Source organism: Oncorhynchus nerka, linkage group LG10 (genome assembly GCF_034236695.1).
Source record: "Oncorhynchus nerka isolate Pitt River linkage group LG10, Oner_Uvic_2.0, whole genome shotgun sequence".
NCBI classification, from domain to species: Eukaryota; Metazoa; Chordata; class Actinopteri; order Salmoniformes; family Salmonidae; genus Oncorhynchus; species Oncorhynchus nerka.
In genome coordinates, this window is record NC_088405.1 from 54061021 (window position 1) to 54085847 (window position 24827).

Sequence of the window (24827 nt, forward strand, 5' to 3'; positions counted from 1 at the left end):
CCAATAACCAGCCAGAAACCCATGACTGTCAAGGTTGTAAATCAAGTCCTTTTCTTTCCTGTCTTGTAGAATGAAAAGAAGAGTCCTTCCCCCTTCCAACCCTCTCCTCCAAGAACATCCCAGGATCTTCCTGCCCTTTCACTGATAAGGGGTCAAGGATGGAGTGAGAGAGCGCGAGCAGAGGTGAGGGCGGGGGATGCTGAGCTCGGCAGAGGTGAGGGCGGGGGATGCTGAGCTCGGCAGAGGTGAGGGCGGGGGATGCTGAGCTCGGCAGAGGTGAGGGCGGGGGATGCTGAGCTCGGCAGAGGCGAAGAGGACAGAGAGATATGGGGCTAGGAGCAGGGATCAGAGTGAGGTGAGGTCAGAGAGGAGGAAACGACCATGGGGTCAGAGGTCAGCCTCTCACCTGTTCTGTTGCTCCTGCTGCAGGAGCTGGACGGCAATCTTCCTCAGGTCCAGCACCTCCTTCAGCTCTTCCTCCTCCTCCTCCTCTTCCTCCTCCTCCTCAGCTAGCTGATCTTTATCAGAGCTGCAGGCCACAGGGACATGACAGTCAGAAACCTACGCCAACTGCTTCACACTCGCACTGTAATAACATGAACTCACAATGTGGCCATACTATAGTGGCAGCTATCCAACGGCAGCCTTCTCAGCATGTCTACTGTCCCGGCCTGTTGTTATTATTTCACGACTGCTATCATCTAGCTGCTAAGTATCAACTCACCTACAGTACATTAACCAGGGTTGTAAATCAATTATCTAAGGAGACTGACAGATCAATATTATTTCAGTTCAAACTTAAATAACTTGAAGGTGAATTCTCTGCCCTTCCTCCTCCTGTCTATCCGTGTAGTGAGGACTTACCCAGACTCCTCTTTCCAGCTTTCCTTATCTTTGCTTTGGTGTGACTTGTTAAGAACCTTCTCCAATTCCTGAAACACAGAACAAATAGTCAGATTCATTAATTCAATAAAAGCATTTAAAAAAAAATTATAGTTAAGCAATAAGGCCAGAGGAGGTGTGGTATATGGCCAATATAACACGGCTAAGGGCTGTTCTTATGTGTGCCGCAATGCAGAATGCTTGGATACAGCCCTTATTGCTAGGTGCCTTATTGCTATTATAAACTGGTTACCAACGTAATCAGAGCAGTAAAAAGTAATGTTTTGTCATACCCGTGGTATACGGTCTGAAGTACCACGGTTGTCAGCCAATCAGCATTCAGGGCCCGAACCACCCAGTTTATAACAAGATGTGTAAAACCCCTACACTGACTATCCAGGTTCAATCACAAGCCTGTTTTCCATTATCGATCCAAGTCAGGTCGAGACACATTTCACTTGGCCTTTAAGCGCTGTGCCGTGGCTTATTCCACAAGTCCCCCCCCCCACATAAAAAACTATCAAGATGATCTATTTGCCTCTTCCATTCGTAAGGCAGGCCTTATTTTTGGTGGAGGTTTCAGTGAGGAGGCAGCAAGAAGAGGAAGTACAATGTCCAGGCTGGACATTTATTTACAGTGCAGGAGTGGCAAACTGTACACTACGTATAATTGTACAAACAATTAAACAAACAGGGCGTAGACCGGTAACATAAACAAACAACTGAAAATAAATCAAAGAAAGGTTGAGCTCAATAAATCAAACAAACCCCAATCATGCCTGAAACCAATGGCAGCATTCCATCCTTACCCCGCCTCGGTCTGCCCAACAATGAAATGACAGGGCTTAAGTACATCTCAACACGGCCTTCGCCTTAGAAGAAACCACTTCCGACCAAATCACAAATACACGGTCAAAATACATACTTGAAATCATCAATAACCACAATAAGGTAACCCCATTGACATTTCATAAATATGCACACTTCAATGAATAGTATCACACCATGCATAAAGCAGAAAAAGATAGGTCGTCTCATTTAGCTCCCACCTGGCAAGCTTGGCACGAGCCACCACACAGGATCTCTCGCACTTCAGACTGCGGACCTGGTTGGCACAGCAGGAAGAAATAATTCACCTCTTCAATCAACAATGCTTAACACGGAAGTTTGTAATAGAGTATATATGAACAGACTACAGGCCGACACCAGCTCTGTGACAACTCCACAATCTACACTACATGGCAAAGGTCATGTCGAAACCCCTTCAAATTAGTGGATTTGGCTATTTCAGGTCACATGTGTTGCCGGCAGGTGTACAAAAATCGAGCACACATTCATGTAAACATTGGCAGTAGAATGGAATTTATTTAACTAGGCAAGTCAGAACAGTCTGTACTGAAGAGCTCAGTGACTTTTAATGTGGCATAGGATATCACCTTTCCAACAAGTCAGATCATAAAATTTCTGCCCTGCTAGAGCTGCCTTGGTCAACTGTAAGTGCTGTTATTGTGAAGAGGAAATGTCTAGGAGCAACAACGGCTCAGCCGCTGAGTGGTAGGCCACACAAGCTCACAGAACAAGACCACAGAGTGCTGAAGTGCGTTAAAAACCGTCTGTCCTCAGTTGCAACGCTCATTACAGGGTTCCAAACTTCTTCTGGAAGCAACGTCAGCACAATAACTGTTTGTTGGGAGCTTCATGACATGGGTTTCCATGGCCGAGCAGCCGCACACAAGCCTAAGATCACCATGCACAATGCCAAGCGTCGGTTGGAGTGATGTAAAGCTCGCATTAGACTCTGGAGCAGTGGAAACGTGTTCTCCGGAGTGATGAATCACGTTTCATCATCTGGAAGTCCGACAGAATCATCTGGGTTTGGTGGATGCCAGGAGAACGCTACCTGCCCGAATGCATAGTGCCAACTGTAAAGTCTGGTGGAGGAGGAATAATGGTCTGGGGCTGTTTTTCATGGTTTGGCCTAGGTCCCTTAGTTCCAGGGAAGTTAAATATTAACGCTACAGCATACAATGACCGTATAGATGATTCTGTGCTTCCAACTTTGTGGCAACAGTTTGGGGAAGGCCCTTTCCTGTTTCAGCATGACAATGCCCCTGTGCATAATGTGAGGTCCATACAGAAATGGTTTGTCGAGATTGGTGAGGAAGAACTTGCCTGGCCTGCACAGAGCCCTGACCTCAACCCCATTGAACATGGAACATGGAACGCCGACTGTGAGCCAGGAGTAATTGCCCAGCATCAATGCCAGACCTAACTAATACTCTTGTGTCTGAATGGAAGCAAGTCCCCGCAGCAATGTTCCAACATCTAGTGGACAGCCCTCCCAGAAGAGTGGAGGCGGTTGTAGCAGCAAAGGGGGGACCAACTCCATATTAATGGCCATGATTTTGGAATGAGATGTTCGACGAGCAGGTGTCCACATACTTCTGTCCTTCTCTCAGCACATATCAAAGCTGCAGGCTAAAGTTAAATCTATACTGGGTTTCCGCTATCGTAATCACTCCTCTTTCACCCCAGCTGCCAAACTACTGCAGCCCTCATCCTCCACATACAACACTCGTTCTGCCAGTCACATTCTGTAAAGGTCCCCAAAGCGCACACATCCCTGGGTTGCTCGTCTTTTCAGTTCGCTGTAGCTAGTGACTGGAACAAGCTGCAACAAACACTCAAACTGGACTGTTAGGTCTCTTCATTCAAAGACTCAATCATGAACATTTTTACTGACAGTTGTGGCTGCTTTGCGTGATGTATTGTTGTCTCTACCTTCTTTGAAATCCAATCAGAGGTCAAATAGAGGTCCTGGATGGCATTCGCATTCCGGTCGCATTCCGCTTCGCTCCACAGGTAGTATCATATCTTCATTTCATTTCAGTCCCAACGGTGTGATTTGTTTGATCGTAGCTAGCTACATAGCTAGCTACATAGCCGTCTTTGTTTCAAAGATAATTGTGTAGTCTAGAGCGATTTTCTAGGTTAGCTAGCCAGCTATTGTCGTTCTCCTAACGCAACGTAACGTAACCAACACTGCTAGCTAGCCAGCTTGCCCCCGAAAAGCAGCATTGTAGAAACTTCACACTCAACGGAACGACTTGATTAGGGTAGTGTCAACAACGCAGCTAGCCTACCTCAGCAGTACTGTATCATTTTAATCATTTTAGTCAATTAGATTCTTGCTACGTAAGCTTAACTTTCTGAACATTCGAGACGTGTAGTCCACTTGTCATTCCAATCTCCTCTGCATTAGCGTAGCCTCTTCTCTAGCCTGTCAACTATGTGTCTGTCTATCCCTGTTCTCTCCTCTCTGCAGAGACCATACAAACGCTCCACACCGCATGGCCAAGGCCACCCTAATCTGGTGGTCCCAGCGCGCACGACCCACGTGGAGTTCCAGGTCTCCGGTAGCCTCTGGAACTGCCGATCTGCGGCCAACAAGGCAGAGTTCATCTCAGCCTATGCCTCCCTCCAGTCCCTCGACTTCTTGGCTCTGACGGAAACATGGATCACCACAGACAACACCGCTACTCCTACTGCTCTCTCTTCGTCCACCCACGTGCTCTCGCACACCCCGAGAGCTTCTGGTCAGCGGGGTGGTGGCACCGGGATCCTCATCTCTCCCAAGTGGTCATTCTCTCTTTCTCCCCTTACCCATCTGTCTATCGCCTCCTTTGAATTCCATGCTGTCACAGTTACCAGCCCTTTCAAGCTTAACATCCTTATCATTTATCGCCCTCCAGGTTCCCTCGGAGAGTTCATCAATGAGCTTGATGCCTTGATAAGCTCCTTTCCTGAGGACGGCTCACCTCTCACAGTTCTGGGCGACTTTAACCTCCCCACGTCTACCTTTGACTCATTCCTCTCTGCCTCCTTCTTTCCCTCCTCTCCTCTTTTGACCTCACCCTCTCACCTTCCCCCCTACTCACAAGGCAGGCAATACGCTCGACCTCATCTTTACTAGATGCTGTTCCTCCACTAACCTCATTGCAACTCCCCTCCAAGTCTCCGACCACTACCTTGTATCCTTTTCCCTCTCGCTCTCATCCAACACTTCCCACACTGCCCCTACTCGGATGGTATCGCGCCGTCCCAACCTTCGCTCTCTCTCCCCGCTACTCTCTCCTCTTCCATCCTATCATCTCTTCCCTCTGCTCAAACCTTCTCCAACCTATCTCCTGATTCTGCCTCCTCAACCCTCCTCTCCTCCCTTTCTGCATCCTTTGACTCTCTATGTCCCCTATCCTCCAGGCCGGCTCGGTCCTCCCCTCCCGCTCCGTGGCTCGACGACTCATTGCGAGCTCACAGAACAGGGCTCCGGGCAGCCGAGCGGAAATGGAGGAAAACTCGCCTCCCTGCGGACCTGGCATCCTTTCACTCCCTCCTCTCTACATTTTCCTCCTCTGTCTCTGCTGCTAAAGCCACTTTCTACCACTCTAAATTCCAAGCATCTGCCTCTAACCCTAGGAAGCTCTTTGCCACCTTCTCCTCCCTCTTGAATCCTCCTCCCCTCCCCCCTCCTCCCTCTCTGCAGATGACTTCGTCAACCATTTTGAAAAGAAGGTCGACGACATCCGATCCTCGTTTGCTAAGTCAAACGACACCGCTGGTTCTGCTCACACTGCCCTACCCTGTGCTCTGACCTCTTTCTCCCCTCTCTCTCCAGATGACATCTCGCGTCTTGTGACGGCCGGCCGCCCAACAACCTGCCCGCTTGACCCTATCCCCTCCTCTCTTCTCCAGACCATCTCCGGTGACCTTCTCCCTTACCTCACCTCGCTCATCAACTCATCCCTGACCGCTGGCTACGTCCCTCCCGTCTTCAAGAGAGCGAGAGTTGCACCCCTTCTGAAAAAACCTACACTCGATCCCTCCGATGTCAACAACTACAGACCAGTATCCCTTCTTTCTTTTCTCTCCAAAACTCTTGAACGTGCCGTCCTTGGCCAGCTCTCCCGCTATCTCTCTCAGAATGACCTTCTTGATCCAAATCAGTCAGGTTTCAAGACTAGTCATTCAACTGAAACTGCTCTTCTCTGTATCACGGAGGCGCTCCGCACTGCTAAAGCTAACTCTCCTCTGCTCTCATCCTTCTAGACCTATCGGCTGCCTTCGATACTGTGAACCATCAGATCCTCCTCTCCACCCTCTCCGAGTTGGGCATCTCCGGCGCGGCCCACGCTTGGATTGCGTCCTACCTGACAGGTCGCTCCTACCAGGTGGCGTGGCGAGAATCCGTCTCCTCACCACGTGCTCTCACCACTGGTGTCCCCCAGGGCTCTGTTCTAGGCCCTCTCCTATTCTCGCTATACACCAAGTCACTTGGCTCTGTCATAACCTCACATGGTCTCTCCTATCATTGCTATGCAGACGACACACAATTAATCTTCTCCTTTCCCCCTTCTGACGACCAGGTGGCGAATCGCATCTCTGCATGTCTGGCAGACATATCAGTGTGGATGACGGATCATCACGTCAAGCTGAACCTCGGCAAGACGGAGCTGCTCTTCCTCCCGGGAAGGACTGCCCGTTCCATGATCTCGCCATCACGGTTGACAACTCCATTGTGTCCTCGTCCCAGAGCGCTAAGAACCTTGGCGTGATCCTGGACAACACCCTGTCGTTCTCAAATAACATCAAGGCGGTGGCCCGTTCCTGTAGGTTCATGCTCTACAACATCCGCAGAGTACGACCCTGCCTCACACAGGAAGCAGCGCAGGTCCTAATCCAGGCACTTGTCATCTCCCATCTGGATTACTGCAACTCGCTGTTGGCTGGGCTCCTGCCTGTGCCATTAAACCCCTACAACTCATCCAGAACGCCGCAGCCCGTCTGGTGTTCAACCTTCCCAAGTTCTCTCACGTCACCCCGCTCCTCCGCTCTCCACTGGCTTCCAGTTGAAGCTCGCATCCGCTACAAGACCATGGTGCTTGCCTACGGAGCTGTGAGGGGAACGGCACCTCAGTACCTCCAGGCTCTGATCAGGCCCTACACCCAAACAAGGGCACTGCGTTCATCCACCTCTGGCCTGCTCGCCTCCCTACCACTGAGGAAGTACAGTTCCCGCTCAGCCCAGTCAAAACTGTTCGCTGCTCTGGCCCCCCAATGGTGGAACAAACTCCCTCACGACGCCAGGACAGCGGAGTCAATCACCACCTTCCGGAGACACCTGAAACCCCACCTCTTTAAGGAACACCTAGGATAGGATAAAGTAATCCTTCTCACCCCCCCTTAAAAGACCTAGATGCACTATTGTAAAGTGGCTGTTCCACTGGATGTCTTAAGGTGAAAGCACCAATTTGTAAGTCGCTCTGGATAAGAGCGTCTGCTAAATGACTTAAATGTAAATGTAAATGAAGCTTGGCCCCAGTGATGTACTGGGCCATACGCACTACCCTCTGTAATGCCTTGCGGTCGGAGGCCGAGCAATTGCCATACCAGGCAGTGATGCAACCAGTCAGGATGGTCTCGATGGTGCAGCTGTACAACCTTTTGAAGATCTGAATCTTTTCAGTCTCCTGAGGGGGAATAGGTTTTGTTGTGCCCTCTTCACGACTGTCTTGGTGTGCTGGACCATGTTAGTTTGTGCTGTTGTCTGTGCCCAACAATGTTTGTAACATGTTTCGTGTCGGTACCATGTTGTGTTGGTACCATGCTGTGTTGGTACCATGCTGTGTTGGTACCATGCTGTTGTCATGTTGTGTTGCTGTGTTGTCATTTGTTGCTGCCGTGCTAGGTTGTTGTCTTATGACTCTCTTTATGTAGTGTTGTGTTGTCTCTCTTATCGTGATGTGTGTTTTGTCCTATATTTCTTATTTCTTTATTTTTTACTCCCAGCCCCCGTCCCCGCAAGGAGGCCTTTTTGCCTTCTGGTAGGCCGTCATTGTAAATAAGAATTTGTTCTTAACTGACTTAGTGTTAGGTTCTAAATATCAGAGTAAGAAATCGACGGACACTATGTTTAGGTCCATACAGCTGCATAACACAAAATATATTCACACAAGCACTGATATTTAACCCTATTTAACCCCGAGTCTCCTCCTACACATCTGAACAGCCAATGCATCTCTGTTGCTAGACAGAACCTTAGTGATATCTGTTCTGCCTCACTTCCTCTAACCTGACCTCTGCCCCAAAATGTTCACTCCTCCAACTCATGGCTGTAATGTTGACTCGTACCAGACTGGGTACATTCTCCTCGAATAGGATCCCTGATGGCTAACAATAACATATCGGGACAGAACGGAAATGTTATACATTCCCCTCTCTCCATCAGTGACATTAATAAGTATATTTCATATTTTCAGAACCAAACACTAGTTAAATAAAAGGTTAAATAAACAATTAAAAAAAAAATATATATATTGTACTTTAATTCTTTGCCTGATTTAGGGCACTTAAGAGCTGTGAATGTCAGGTATGGGATCGCAAGTTTTATGATTTGATGAAAGGTTTGATTAGTTTTAAGCACGGATTAAGCTTGTACTAACAATCTCCTATACCCCGGAGCTAATAGTGGAAAAGAAACAGAGAGTGGTAGCACAGTACCTCACCCGCGGATAGCTCGACAGAGGAAGAAAGGCTAGTTACTGGTGTACGTGTAGTGGCCATACAGCTCCCTATGGATGTCTTGTGATGTACCTTTATACAGGAGATGTAGGGTCCACCACTCTGCTGCCCGTCCCCCTCTGACAGGGCAGCATCCTCCTCTGGGTTGGGCTCGATGAAGTCATAGGGTTCCTGATCTACGGGCACAACACACCAGGTTGAACCTCAGACTATGTGCTTGTAGCCAGTTGAGCACAATATTGCTCAAATACTGTTACTGAACAGTCAAATCCACTGCATCTAAAAACAGGCCTTACCTTTGCCTGAGTCCATCTTGGAGAGGAGAGAGAGCGTGTCGGCGCGGGCCGTCTCTGAGACCTGAGAGTGCAGGCTGATGGTGTCATCGTCAGAAGGCTAGAGGAAGAGAGGGAGGGGCGAGGAGGAGAAGGGAACTTAAGAGGTAAGTGAGCGTGAACCATAAACGAGTGTACTGAACATGTCTGCATGACCTACAGAAGGTGGTTGACTTGGGCCGGAGCTGACAGGAACATTGTACAGGCACCTCAAATATTCTACTGCTTTAGTTCCTGCAAAATATTATGGTGTTCCAGCACCTAAAATGAGTACCGGCATCTACTTCAGTCCAGGTCCGGCACTGCCTATAGAATAAATACTAAGGGGCAGTATCAATTTGCCGTGGTTGAACGCACACCAATAGGCTTCGTACAGTCTAAGCCTCACTACAGTCTGACTACAGTGGGTGAACTCTGACCTCCGTCGTAGACAGTCTTTTATCCCCGTTGTCACTGCCGATACCAGAGTCAGGACCGTGGTTCTTACTGGGGTAAAAATCCTCCATGCTGCAGAGACATATAAAGGGATAGTCAGAAATAAAAGAGAGTCAGACAGTTTTGTTCAAGTCACAATCATGATGACATCATAAGCACTTCATAATACGTCGAACCTGTGTCATTAATCTTCAAATATATGTTATACCAGTTGTCATTATAGTTTAATGGAACACACCATTCATGATGCATATGGTCTATTGTCTTGTCTGTAGTATACGTAGTAGTATGATATGATATAAGAGTGTACCTGTCGGTCAGAGGCTGGGGAAGGCAGCGTTTGCCCAGGGAGGGGAGGTCCAGAGAGTCAGGCTTCTTATTCAACCTACATGTTTGGATGTTCAGGTACTTAAAGATGTGCACCTTGCCCTTCAGGCAGATCTGAAATACACAAATAGTAGATGAAATGAAGTGTGCAATTGTTCCTCGGAGATGGTGGCATTTCATGAATACTGTCACAGCTGGGTGGGGGGGTTCTAGGCACATTGCCGAGCTGAGGTTAACCTGTGTATTACTGTAACCGCATCCCTGATACACATCCAGATGGCAGCGGATATTCCCATGCAGCACCAAATGTCAAGTACAGCACAAACTACCACAGATGTTGCCACACAAGAACACACACACACCTGTGCAGGTGGGGACTGCATAGGGTTGTTGTCGAGGATGATGTGCTGCAGCTGCCTGAGTCTCCTGTAGACAGGAGGGATCTCTGTGATCTTATTGCAGGAGAAGTCTAGTCTGGTGAGTGGCAGGTCCGCCAACTCTGGAAAGAGAGCGAGGGGTAGAGAAAAATAAAGAAAGCATAAAAGGCATGGGGTTGGATATAGAATAGGGAGAGAGAATACAGTAAACCTATATAGTTGGTATCTGTCACCGCTTTGGGGTCCAGAGAGGTGTTTGGGAAGAGAGAAAGAGTGAAGAGGACCAGGGGAGAGAACGGAAACTGCTACATACCCTCAGGCAGCATGTGAAGACAGTTCCTCCTGATGTTGAGTTCCCGTAAGGCCTGGAGCCTCCCCACCTGAGGGGGCAGCACCTGGATCTCATTACAGCTGATGTCCTACAGGGGGAAGACCGAGAGCAGGCGGTCATACAGAGGCCTATAAATGACTGGACATAGATCATAAATACATGTGGAAAGACACACGCACACACTCATGTGCTCTGGGCCAGTGCTCACCAACTCCATCAGCTCTTTGGCCTTCCCAATTTCCTCTGGGATGGACACTAGCTTGTTGTTGCTCACCACCAGCACTTTGAGGGGGAGGCTAAACAGGTATTTTGGCAATGTTGAGAGAAGGTTCCGGCTACAGAAACACAAAATACACATATTCACTATAGTCAGTATTCAGCAACAAAGGACAACCATCTTAAAATACTGTTAATGAAACCAGAGGAGACTGCTATCTAATTGTGTCTAGGAAATTAACAGTACTGTCTAGATATAATCATCTTCAAAACTTTAAAAACAACATCACAGCGTATTTCTCACACTATGAAAGAGGAAATGCTCTTGTTACTTGATCCTGTGAAGTCCCTGAAAGGGGAACACCATTCTCCTGAGATAAAGCAGAATAAAACTGAATATAGTTGTGATCAGCAATGAACGGGGTTCACAGCATGACAGAAAGGACACATGATCAATTGGATAACAAAGCAAGCACTCTGTCACGTAGCAACTATATTTTGGGGTATTCTATTAGGATCCCCATTAGCTGTTGCGAAAGCAGCATCTACTCTTCTTGGGGCCCACACAAAACATGAAACATAATACAGAACATTAATAGACAAGAACAGCTCAAAGACAGAACTACATACACTACCGGTCAAAAGTTTTAGAACACCTATTCATTCAAGGGTTTTTCTTTATTTTCACTATTTTCAACATTGTAGAATAGTGAAGAAATCAAAACTATGAAATGACACATATGGAATCGTGTTACCTCCCCAAAAAGTGTTAAACAAATCAAAATATATGTTATATTTCAGATTCTTCAAATAGCCACCCTTTGCCTTGATGATAGCTGCACACACCCTTGGCATTCTCTCAACTAGCTTCACCTGAAATGTTTTTCCAACAGTCTTGCTGAGCACTTGTTGGCTGCTTTTCCTTCACACATCCCAAACCAGCTCAATTTAGTTGAGGTCGGTGGATTGTGGAGGCAAGGTAATCTGATGCAGCACTCCATCACTCGCCTTCTTGGTAAAATAGCCCTTACACAGCCTTGAGGTGTGTTGGGTCATTGTCCTGTTGAAAAACAAATGATAATGGGACTAAGCCCAAACCAGATGGGATGGAGTATCACTGCAGAATGCAGTGGCAACCATGCTGGTTAAGTGTGGCTTCAATTCTAAATAAATCACAGACAGTGTCTCCAGCAAAGCACCATCACACCTCCTCCTCCATGCTTCACAGCTTTAAGGTGGGAAATACACATGTGGAGTTCATCCGTTCATCCACATGTCACAAAGATGTGGCGGTTGGAACCAAAAATCTCCAATTTGGACTCCAGACCAAAAGGACAGATTTCCACTGGTCTAATGTCCATTGCTCGTGCTTCTTGGCACAAGCAAGTCTTCTTCTTATTGGTGTCCTTTAGTAGTGGTTTCTTGCAGCAATTCAACCATGGAGGCCTGATTCACACAGTCTCCAATGATCATCAATGATTTTGAGATGTGTCTGTTGAACTCTGTGAAGCATTTATTTAAGCTGCAATTTCTGAGGCTGGTAGCTCTAAATGAAATGGTCCTCTGCAGCAGAGGTAACTATGGCTCTTCTATTCCTGTGGCAGTCCTCATGAGAGCCAGTTTCATCATAGTGCTTGATGGTTTTTGCAACTCCACATGAAAAACTTTCAAAGTTCTTGACATTTTCCAGATTGACTGACCTTCATGTCTTAAAGTGATGATCGACTGTCATTTCTTTTAGCTTATTTGAGCTGTACTTGCCATAATATGGACTTGGTCTTTTACCAAATAGGGTATCTTCTCTATACCCCCCTACCTTCACAAGAAGGAAAAACACATTCCAGGTGACGACCTCATAAAGCTGGTTGAATGAATGCCAAGAGTGTACAAAGCTGTCATCAAGGATAGCTATTTGAAGAATCTCAAAAATAAAATATATTTTGATTTGTTTAACACTTTTTGGGTCACTACATGATTCCATGTGTTATTTCAATGTTTTGATGTCTTAGCTATTATTCTACAAATTAGAAAATAGTCTGAATAAAGAAAAACCCTTGAATGAGTAGGTGTTCTAAAACTTTTGACCGGTAGTATAGATTTAAAAAATGGCACACATAACACGTACAGTTGCAGTCGGAAGTTTACAAACACTTAACAAAATTCTTGTTAAACTATAGTTTGGGCAAGTCGGTTAGGACATCAACTTTGTGCATGAAGTCTTTTTTCCAACTATTGTTTACAGACAGATTATTTCACTTATAATTCACTGTATCACAATTCCAGTGGGTCAGAAGTTTACATACACAAAGTTGACTGTGTCTTTTAAACAACTTGGAAAATTCCAGAAAATGATGTCATGGTTTTAGAAGCTTCTGAGAAGCTAATTGACATCATTTGAGTCAATTGGAGGTGTACTTGTGGATGTATTTCAAGGCCTACCTTCAAACTCAGTGCCTCTTTACTTGACATCATGGGAAAAATTAAAACAAATCATCCAGGTCTACAAAGATTGTAGACCTCCACAAGTCTGGTTGTTCATCTGTACAAACAATAGTATGCAAGTATAAACACCATGGGACCACGCAGCCGTCATACCGCCCAGGAAGGAGACACCTTCTGTCCCCTAGAGATGAACGTACTTTGGTGCGAAAAGTGCAAATCAATCCCAGAACAGCAGCAAAGGACCTTGTGAAGATGCTGGAGGAAACAGGTACAAAAGTATCTATAGCCACAGTAAAACAAGTCCTACATCGACATAACCTGAGAGGCCGGTCAAGCAAGGAAGAAGCCACTGCTCCAAAACAGCCATAAAAAAAGCCAGACTACGGATTGCAACTGCACATGAAAACAAAAATCATACTTTTTGGAGAAATGTCCTCTGGTTGGATGAAAAAAATATATAACTGGCAGCATCATGTTGTGGGGGTGCTTTGCTGCAGGGTAGCCTAGTGGTTAGATCGTTGGACTAGTAACCGAAAGGTTGCAAGTTCATATCCCCGAGCTGACAACGTACAGATCTGTCGTTCTGCCCCTGAACCGGCAGTTATCCCACTGTTCCTAGGCCGTCATTGAAAATAAGAATTGATTCTTAACTGACTTGCCTAGTTAAATAAAGGTAAAATAAATCAAATAAAATGAGGGACTGGTGCACTTCACAAAATTGATGGCATCATGAGGGAAGAAAATGATGTGGATATATTGAAGCAGCATCTCAAGTTAAAGCTTGGTCGCAAATGGGTCTTCCAAATAGACAATTACCCCAAGCATACTTCCAAAGTTGTGGCAAAATGGCTGAAGGACAACAAAGTCAAGGTATTGGAGTGGCCATCACAAAGCCCTGACCTCAATCCTAAAGAACATTTGTGGGCAGAACTGGAAAAGCGTGTGCGAGCAAGGAGGCCTACAAACCTGACTCAGTTACACCAGCTCTGTCCGAATGAAAGGGCCAAAATTCACCCAACTTATTGTGGGAAGCTTGCGGAAGGCTACCTTAAGTGTTTGACCCAAGTTAAACAATTTAAAGGCAACGCTACCAAATACTAATTGAGTGTATGTAAACTTCTGACCCACTGAAAATGTGATGAAAGAAATAAAAGCTGAAATAAATAATTCTCTATTATTATTCTGATATTTCACATTCTTAAAATATAGATTGATGTGATGCTAACTGACTATATATTGAGGTGATGCTAACTGACCTAAGACAGTGAATGTTTACAAGGATTAAATTTCAGGAATTATGAAAAACTGAGTTTAAATGTATTTGGCTAAGGTGTATGTAAACCTCCGACTTCAACTGTACATATCAATACATACACACAAAATCTAGGTCAAATAGGGGAGAGTTGGTCTGTAAGGTGTTGCTTTATCTGTTTTTTAAAACCAGTTTTGTTGTTCATTTGAGCAATATGAAATGAGAGTCCCGGCAATCGTGGCTCTATAAACACTGCTCAAAAAAAATAAAGGGAACACTAAAATAACACATCCTAGATCTGAATGAATGAAATATTCTTATTAAATACTTTTTTCTTTACATAGTTGAATGTGCTGACAACAAAATCACAAAAATTATTAATGGAAATCAAATTTATCAACCCATGGAGGTCTGGATTTGGAGTCACACTCAAAATTAAAGTGGAAAACCACACTACAGGCTGATCCAACTTTGATGTAATGTCCTTAAAACAAATCAAAATGAGGATCAGTAGTGTGTATGGCCTCCACGTGCCTGTATGACCTCCCTACAACGCCTGGGCATGCTCCTGATGAGGTGGCGGATGGTCTCCTGAGGGATCTCCTTCCAGACCTGGACTAAAGCATCTGCCAACTCCTGGACAGTCTGTGGTGCAACGTGGCGTTGGTGGATGGAGCGAGACATGATGTCCCAGATGTGCTCAATTGGATTCAGGTCTGGGGAACGGGCGGGCCAGTCCATAGCATCAATGCCTCCCTCTTGCAGGAACTGCTGACACACTCCAGCCACATGAGGTCTAGCATTGTCTTGCATTAGGAGGAACCCAGGGCCAACCGCACCAGCATATAGTCTCACAAGGGGTCTGAGGATCTCATCTCGGTACCTAATGGCAGTCAGGAAACCTCTGGCGAGCACATGGAGGGCTGTGCGGCCACCCAAAGAAATGCCACCCCACACCATGACTGACCCAACACCAAACCGGTCATGCTGGAGGATGTTGCAGGCAGCAGAACGTTCTCCACGGCGTCTCCAGACTCTGTCACGTCCTCAGTGTGAACCTGCTTTCATCTGTGAAGAGTACAGGGCGTCAGTGGCGAATTTGCCAATCTTGGTGTTCTCTGGCAAATGCCAAACGTCCTGCACGGTGTTGGGCTGTAAGCACAACCCCTACCTGTGGACGTCGGGCACTCATACCACCCTCATGGAGTCTGTTTCTGACCGTTTGAGCAGACACGTGCACATTTGTGGCCTGCTGGAGGTAATTTTGCAGGTCTCTGGCAGTGCTCCTCCTGCTCCTCCTTGCACAAAGGCGGAGGTAGAGGTCCTGCTGCTGGGTTGTTGCCCTCCTACGGCCTCCTCCACGTCTCCTGATGTACTGGCCTGTCTCCTGGGAGCGCCTCCATGCTCTGGACAATACGCTGACAGACACAGCAAACCTTCTTGCCACAGCTCGCATTGATGTACCATCCTGGATGAGGTGCAGTACCTGAGCCACTTGTGTGGGTTGTAGACTACGTCTCATGCTACCACTAGAGTGAAAGCACCACCAGCAGTCAAAAGTGACCAAAACATCAGCCAGGAAGCATAGGAACTGAGAAGTGGTCTGTGGTCACCACCTGCAGAACCACTCCTTTATTGGGGGTGTCTTGCTAATTGCCTATAATTTCCACCTGTTGTCTATTCCATTTGCACAACAGCATGTGAAATGTATTGTCAATCAGTGTTGCTTCCTAAGTGGACAGTTTGATTTCACAGAAGTGTGCGTGACTTGGAGTTACATTGTGTTGTTTAAGTGTTCCCTTTATTTTTTTTGAGCAGTGTAATATTTTATGCTTTCTTGAATTTGTTCTGGATTTAGAGACTGAAAAGGCCTCTGCTGGCATGTCCGGTGGAGTAAGTGTGTGTGTGTCAGAGGTGTGTGTAAGTTGACTGTGCAAACCATTCGGAATTTCTTTTTTATAAAAATAAGTGACGCAATCAGTCTGTCAACTCTTATCCAAGAGAGACTGGCAGGCATAGTATTTATATCAGCCCTCTGATTACAATGAAGAGCAAGACGTGCTGCTCTGTTCTGGGCCAGATGCAGCTTAACTAGGTCTTTCTTTGCAGCATTTGATCACATGACTGGACAATAATATTAATATAAGACAAAACTAGAGGCTGCAGGACATGCTTTTTGGAGTGTGGTGTCAAAAAAGCAGAGCATGTCTTTATTACGGCTAGACCTCTCCCCATCTCTTTATTACGGCTAGACCTCTCCCCATCTCTTTATTACGGCTAGACCTCTCCCCATCTCTTTATTACGGCTAGACCTCTCCCCATCTCTTTATTACGGCTAGACCTCTCCCCATCTCTTTATTACGGCTAGACCTCTCCCCATCTCTTTATTACGGCTAGACCTCTCCCCATCTCTTTATTACGGCTAGACCTCTCCCCATCTCTTTATTACGGCTAGACCTCTCCCCATCTCTTTATTACGGCTAGACCTCTCCCCATCTCTTTATTACGGCTAGACCTCTCCCCATCTCTTTATTACGGCTAGACCTCTACCCATCTCTTTATTACGGCTAGACCTCTCCCCATCTCTTTATTACGGCTAGACCTCTCCCCATCTCTTTATTACGGCTAGACCTCTCCCCATCTCTTTATTACGGCTAGACCTCACCCCATCTCTTTATTACGGCTAGACCTCTCCCCATCTCTTTATTACGGCTAGACCTCTCCCCATCTCTTTATTACGGCTAGACCTCTCCCCATCTTTACAACCATTGAATCCATATGCTTTGACCATGACAGTTTCAAATCTAAGGTAACGCCAAGAAATGTAGTCTCCTCAACTTGTTCAACAGCCACACCATTCATTACCAGATTCAGCTGAGGTCTAGAGCTTAGGGAATGATTTGTACCAAATACAATGCTCTTAGTTTTAGAGATTCTTAGGACCAGTTTATTACTGACCACCCATTCCAAAACTGACTGCAACTCCTTGTCTATCTTTATGTGTAACAAAAGCTAGTCTAGTGCTGTAGGTTGGTTATCTTTCTCAAATTCATTCGAGGCTAATTCATTGAGTCTATAAACCAAATCTGGAGTCAATCTGACTTATGGTTCATGAGAAAATGATTTTGAGCATTAGCATATGTGCATCTAAATGCATAAACTTATCTCATTACCATCAAAGACTGTTGAAAAACTCTCTAATCGAATTATTCAGAAATACAAAATCTGGAGTGAATCTGACGTATGCTTCACGAGGAGAAAACGATTGCAGATGATTTGGAGCGTTACTTATGCAAAGAATGAGTTGTTAATAGCTTCCTTGTTTTTTGAGATGTGAATACCAGATTCAGTGTGGTTCATCTTAGGGACATCCATGATAGCGATGACAAGTTTCAAGTTGATAGGCCACTGTGGAGTGGATTTACAGTGGTTTAAATAGACACATAAAATCTGATAGTTAAGATATATACCATGGGCCTAGAATTTGGTGTCATTTGGTCCTATGACTTTATGAGACGATTTTTAAAGTATTTTTAGCATATTAGCGTATGTGCTAAAATGCATCTACTGGTATAGTGTGGTATATTTGAATGTATCAACTTTATTTTATCAAACTCTTTAGGGACTATATTGTAATGAGTCCAAAGACCACATTTGTAGTGAATATGACTTTGTCATTGTGACAAATATATGTTATGATGATTTTAAGCATTGGTTACAGTCAAAAAGTGGATTGTTAATAGTTTCCTTCTTTTGTAAGATATAACATGGTTCATCATGGTAATGTACTTTACTAACCATAAACAGTTTCAAATTGATAGGCCATTGTGAAGTGACAAAGGATTTAATTGGACAAGTAAAATATGACTCTTTTCTCAAACTAAGTTAAGAGATGTACCATGTGCCTAGTATTGTTATTTTACTGCTGCTCTTTAATTATTTGTTACTTTTAATTCATTTTTTTTGTTGGTATTTTTATTAAAACCGCATTGTTGGTTAAGGGCTTGTAAGTAAGCATACCTGTTGTATTCGGCGCATGTGACTAATACAATTTTATTTTATTTAATTGTTGGTGTTACTTGTACTTTTGGTTCATGAGAATACATTTTTCAAAGGTTATCCAAAATTTCCAAGATGGAGGAAAATCTATCCTGACGGACCTTTGTGGGTCCTTCAAAGAAAATTTGTTCAGCACGAGAGAAGATACCTACGTACAAAGTTTAAGTCTCTGAGTCAAAAGGGGTGGCAGATATGAGGGTTTAAGTGAGACTGCTTATAACAGCTCCACCTAAAGGCCACTCGGTGCCATTGCCATCTATGCCTGAGTTATTTGACCATGTCAAAGGGGAAAAAATAATCAAAGTATAACAAAAGCTTTGCTGTAAACACCGTAATGTGGGCCTTTGTATTTCCTGGTGATATCAAACAGTATGAGGTCATTGGGTCAACAGATCACACCACAGTGCTCCATGAGTCATCACTGACCTGATGTTGAGATAGGTCAGCATCTGCAAGTTGATGATGGTTTCTGGGATGCATTTGATGCAGTTGTGGTATAGGTTGAGGGACTCGAGTGGGGCGAACAGACACACCTCTGGGGGAATCTCTGTGAGCCTGTTCTTCGACAGATCTGGGGGAGGGGAAGAGAGACAGACAGCAGGTGAGGGTCATGGGTACCCAGGAACTATATACACAGTACTGTATGTACACTACATGATCATTAGTATGTGGACACCTGCTCGCCGAAAATTGCATATCATTTGGTGTCTCCACTCTTCTGGGAAGGATTTCCACTAGAGCAGATGAGTTCCCACATTTTTCAGCATGTTTTTTAAAAATAGATATATTTAGAGTTAGACAAAATTTGATTTTTTGGGGGGAGATCAACATATACAGGATGCTACCCTAAACAACATAACCTTCATTCCAAATCGAAACTCTAAACCTACAACCTGATTTGGATGGAATTACTTGGAATGCTTCCTACACTCAAGGATTATTATTCCCAAACTATACATCAAATGTTTTGGGAAACAAGCAGACCTGAAAACCCCATCCAACCTGGAGCTGAGTGAGTAATGCTCAGTCTGAAGCAAAACATTTTTTTACCATCAAAAGCCAAGAAGAAAAATACATTACAATTATATATTTGACTTAATAAGGACTGAATGCTCAGGCTACCAAGCTTTGCTAGGACAACTTCAATTAGCACTGACGTGCGAAGCGAGAGGTGTCGAAGCATTTGAGCCCAACAATTGGCTGGCTACCACAAGTGGGTGACACCTACTCCCTTTGCCTGCTGCACTGCTGCTTGGATTTCACCTGGTGATCTGTTCACCATCTACCCTGGCTCGTCTCCCCCCTCTGTCTCTCTCCCGAGCTTTCACTCGCCTCCAGCACACATGCACTGTTGGGGCGAGTGACTCTAAATTTACAATGACTTCCCCCAAGTCGTTATATATTGAATTTTTTGTATTGTGCATTTTTCTATTTACCTCAGGACTCCTGCATTGTTTGTTGACTACAAACTTTCTTTACCCAACCGTGGGACAGACTGTTTGTTCCCACACTCGAGACTCTGACTTTCTATTGGTTACACAGACTTTTGGCCTCCCATTCCATTCTAAACACCTCTCGCAGGCTTTGTATTCATGTTACCTGGTGAAATTGCCTTACAATATGATATTGTTGCCATCTGATGCACATTCAGATGTCATAAATCAGCACTGCAGAACTCTCCCTGTCTTATGCCATGCCTTGATTGTGTTTCGGTTGATGATATGTGGAAATGTGCATGTACATCCTGGCCCATCTACTGTTGCTAGCCCCAATTCTGACTTGTGCTCTGATATATGCTTCACTGATTACTGCTCCTGTAAAAGCCTTACCTAAAATGGATCAATTGAAAGTGTGGGTTCAGAGCTCCATTCCAGATGTGTTGGTCGTTACTGAGGCGTGCTTAAGAAAGAGTGTTTTGAATACGGATGTTAACCTCTTTCAGCTAGGAGGCACTATTTTTACGTTTGGAAAAATAACGTTCCCAAAGTAAAACGGCCTATTTCTCAGGCCCATATGCTAGAATATGCATATAATTTACATATTAGGATAGAAAACACTCTAAAGTTTCCAAAACTCTCAAAATATTGTCTGTGAGTTTAACAGAACTGATATTGCAGGCAAAACCCTGAGGAAAATCAAACCTGAGGAAAATCGAAACCAGGAAGTGGCTTCTATTTTGAAAGCCCCATGTTTCATAGCCTGCCGTTGCTCCATTTAAAGTGATATCAACCAGATTCCCTTTCCTATCGCTTCCTCAAGGTGTCACCAGTCTTTAGACATAGTTTCAGTCTTTTATTTTGAAAAATGAGCGAGAAACATAACATCGCGTCAGTGGATAGCTGGGTGTTCGCATGAGTTTTGCTTGCGCAACAGAGTGGGGCAGCCATTGTCTCTCCCTCTCCTACTGAAAAAGAGACAGTGCCGGTTGATATATTATCGATTATATATTTTAAAAACAACCTGAGGATTGATTATAAAAAAAGTTTGACATGTTTCTGTGGACATTACGGATACTATTTGGAATTTTCGTCTGCGTTGTCATGACCGCTCGAGCCTGTGGATTTCTGAACATAATGCGCCAAACAAACGGAGGTATTTTGGATGTAAAAATAATCTTTATGGAACAAAAGGAACATTTATGGAACATTTATTGTGTAACTGGGAGTCTCGTGAGTGAAAACATCCAAAGATCAAAGGTAAGCGATTCATTAGCAGTTGTTGATGACAATTATCCCGCTAACGGGATGGGTTGCGTCAAGAAGTTAACCTTTCTGGTTATAACCTTTTTCAGCAAGACAGATCTTCCAAAGGTGGGGGAGTGGCAATCTTTACCAAGGATCACATTCAGTGTTCAGTTGTCTCCACCAAGTCTGTCCCCAAAAAATTTGATTTGCTGGTTTAAGTATTACACTTTCAAATAGCTCTTTGTTGACTGTTGCTTGGTGCTATCGTCCTCCATCAGCACCGAGCTGTACCATACCTGCCCTAAGCTCTCTCCTGGCCCCTTACACTAAATCTGAATTTGTCCTGGTAGGTGACCTAAACCGAGACATGCTTAAACCACCTGACCAAGTCCTAAAGCAATGGGACTCCCTAAATCTTTCTCAGATTTTTATCAATCCCACAAGGTATGACTCCAAACACCCAGAAAAGGCTACTCTTCTTGATGTTATCCTCACAAATGATCCTGATAGGTATCAGTCTGGTGTTTTCTGTAATGACCTTAGTGATCACTGTTTTACAGCCTGTGATCGTAATGGCTGCTCAATGAAACGACCTGTCCTGATTTGTCATAGACGCTTGCTAAAAAACTTTATTGAGCAAGCCTTCCTTCATGAACTGGCCTCTGTAAAATGGTATAGAAGCAGCTTGATCCCCCTCTGTCGAAGACTCATGGACTTTCTTTTTTGATATTTTCAATGGTATTGTTAACAAACACGCCCCCATAAAGAAAATGAGAATTAAAAACAGGTTCAGCCCCTGGTTTGACCATGATCTTGCAGAGTTACTCCACCTCAAGAATTGCATTTAGCGAAAGGCTCGGCACACGCATACTCAGGCTGACTGGCTATCATTCAGGCAAATGAGAAATAAGTGTACTCAGGCTATCCGGAAGGCCAAAGTTAGTTACTTTGAGCAGTTCGGTCTCTGTGGGTCTAACCCCAAGAAGTTCTGGAAAACGGTTAAAGACCTGGAGAATAAACCCTTCTCCTCACAGCTGCCCATGTCCCTTAAAGTTGATGATGTGGTTGTTACTGACAAGAAGCACATGGCTGCGCTCTTTAATCACCACTTCATTAAGTCAGGATTCCTATTTGACTCAGTCATGCCTCCTTGCCTGTCCAAGATTTCCTCATCTTTCACCCATTTTAAAGCGACTATCCCCGATGCTTCTCCCCCTGACCCGCTACAAAGTTTCTCCTTGCAGGCAGTCACTGAGTCCGAGGTGCTAGAGGAGCTCCTGAAACTTAACCCCCAAAAACATCTGGGCCAGATGGTTTAGACCCTTTCTTCTTTAATGTTGCTGCCCCTATCATCGCCAAGCCTATCTCTGAGCTTTTTAACCTGTCTCGTTCCCATTGCTTGGAAGGCAGCCACAGTTCATCCTTTAATTAAAAAGGGGCGATCAAGCTGATCCTAACTGTTATAGGCCTAGTTCTATTATGCCCTGTTTATCAAGTGTTGGAAAAACTTGTCAATAATCAACTGACTAGCGCTCTTGATGTCTATAGTATTCTCTCTGGTATGCAATCTGGTTTCCGCTCAGGTTATGGATGTGTCAAAGCAACCATAAAGGTCCCCAATGATGTCACCATTGCCCTTGATTCTATGCAATGTTGTGCTACTATATTTCTATTGACTTAGCCAAAGCTTTTGATACGGTAGACCATTCCAATCTTGTGAGCCGGCTAAGGAATATTGGTGTCTCTGATGAGTCTTCGGCCTGGTTTGCTAACTACCTCTCTCAAAGAGTGCAGTGTATAAAGTCAGAAAATCTGTTGTCTCAGCCACTGCCAGTCACCAAGGGAGTACCCCAAGGCTCAATCCTAGGCCCCACGCTATTCTCAATTTACACCAACAACATAGCTCAGGCAGTAGGAAGCTCTCTCATCCATTTATATGCAGATGATAGTCTTATACTCAGCTGGCCCCTCCCCGGATTGTGTGTTAAATACTCTACAACAAAGCTTTCTTAGTGTCCAACAAGCTTTCTCTACCCTTCAACTTATTTTGAACACCTCCAAAACAAAGGTCATGTGGTTTGGTAAGAAGAATGCCCCGCTCCCTACAGGTGTGATTACAACCTCTGAGGGTTTAGAGCTTAAGGTAGTCACCTCATACAAGTACTTGGGAGTATGGCTAGACAGTACACTGTCCTTCTCTCAGCACATAAAAAAGCTGCAGGCTAAAGTTAAATCTAGACTTGGTTTCCTCTATCGCAATCACTCCACTTTGTCCTATATTTATGTTAATCCCAGCCCCAGTCCCCGCAGGAGGTCTTTTGCCTTTTGGTAGGCCGTCATTGTAAATAAGAATTTGTTCTTAACTGACTTACCTAGTTAAAAGGTTAAATAAATACTTGTTTTTTTAAAGATGTTGGAACATTACTGCAGGGACTTGCTTCCATTCAGCCACGAGCATTAGTGAGGTCGGGCACTGATGTTGGGTGATTAGGCCTGGCTCGCAGTCAGCATCCCAATTCATCCCAAAGGTGTTCGATGGGTTTGAGATCAGGAATCTGTGCAAGCCAGTCAAATTCAGAGAAGGCGTTTCCACTGCTCCAATGGTGCTGAGCTTTACACCACTCCAGCCAACACTTGGTATTGCGCATGGTGATCTTAGGCTTGTGTATGGCTGCTCGGACATGGAAAGCTATTTCATGAAGCTCCAGACAAACAGTTATTGTGCCGATGTTACTTCTAGAGGCAGTTTGGAACTCGATAGTGAGTGTTGCAACAGAGGACAGATCATTTTTACACGCTACAACACTCGGTGGCCCCGTTTTGTGAGCTTGTGTGGCCTACCACTTTACGGCTGAGCATAAATTTTACAAATTGACTTGTTGGAAAAGTGGAATCCTATGACCGTGCCATGTTGAATGTCACGGTGCTCTTTAGTAAGGCCATTCTACTAGATTTTATACACCTCTCAGCAACAAGTGCGATAGCCGAATCAACTCATTTGAAGGGGTGTCAACGTACTTTTGTATATAGTATATATGGTAAATAACATTCATCAAGTAGCACAGATCAGGTGTGCAATATGTATCCAAAATGTAGTGTAAGAAAGGATCCAAATAGTGGCTCCAGAAACGGCTATAGGCTGAGCCGGATGAAATCCTCTGGGAGAGTAGATTGATACCAGGCAGCCTTGACTGATCAATATGTCTGAATGAGTGATCGATGGGAACAAGGCATGATCCTCAAAAGACAGAGCTGAAATTACACTAGGCCTTAGCACAGTTACAATACACACAGATGATCACCAGATCCAGTCAGTCTTGCCCATCTCGATATAATCGCTTGAATTACAGGAGTCCGCCCTATTCCGCTGCTATATCTGTGCAACAGCTTTGCAATTGCTCCTTTGTGGCGCTGTTGCAGTGGATAGTTTTATCAAATATATGCCAGGGATTCACTGACCAATGGTGAATCTGAGACATTTAAAATCGTCCAGAGTTCAGACCTCATCATGACATCACATAATACTTTATAGGCTTCAATGACAGGTACTATTTAACCCCGCTACAATTAAAAAAGGTTAGGGTAAGGAGTGTATAATTATGCTTCCCTCATGAGACAAATATTTCGCTGAATTAATTACTCACAGAGCGAACACTAATTTCAGACAGCCATGAAGAACGCGGGTCACTGTCCCCTTCAGATAAAATGGTTGTGATGCAGGAGGCCCGTCCCTCTGTCCAATAATTAATGTGGATAGCAAGTGGAGCGCACAGCACAAATTAATATACCCCTCCTCAGCCCCAGCTGTGCTATCTGGCAGCCGCCACTGCCACTCCAAGATCCAGCGAATCAGGTTCCTCCTCCTCCAATCAGGAAGAGCCTCTTCGTCCAATCAAATGAAATAATGAATAC

The 24827-nt window shown here is 44.8% G+C and overlaps 1 protein-coding gene across 3 annotated transcripts in view; it reads right to left on the reverse strand.

The window, feature by feature from the left end:
* LOC115135606 (leucine-rich repeat and calponin homology domain-containing protein 2-like) overlaps positions 1–24827 on the reverse strand; it is an 85354-nt gene that overhangs the window by 27133 nt on the left and 33394 nt on the right. For all 3 annotated transcript variants that reach the window (XR_010464895.1, XM_029670493.2, XM_029670489.2), the window contains exons 2-11: positions 18658–18802; positions 10471–10597; positions 10245–10350; positions 9917–10053; positions 9538–9668; positions 9212–9299; positions 8757–8853; positions 8533–8636; positions 865–932; positions 407–529 (exon numbers count right to left, since the gene is read on the reverse strand). Coding sequence is in view for 2 of the 3 variants with exons in the window: in XM_029670493.2 (XP_029526353.2) it covers positions 407–529; positions 865–932; positions 8533–8636; positions 8757–8853; positions 9212–9299; positions 9538–9668; positions 9917–10053; positions 10245–10350; positions 10471–10597; positions 18658–18802 (1126 nt within the window). In the remaining variant the exon portion in view is untranslated. The remainder of the gene's footprint in view (positions 1–406; positions 530–864; positions 933–8532; positions 8637–8756; positions 8854–9211; positions 9300–9537; positions 9669–9916; positions 10054–10244; positions 10351–10470; positions 10598–18657; positions 18803–24827) is intronic.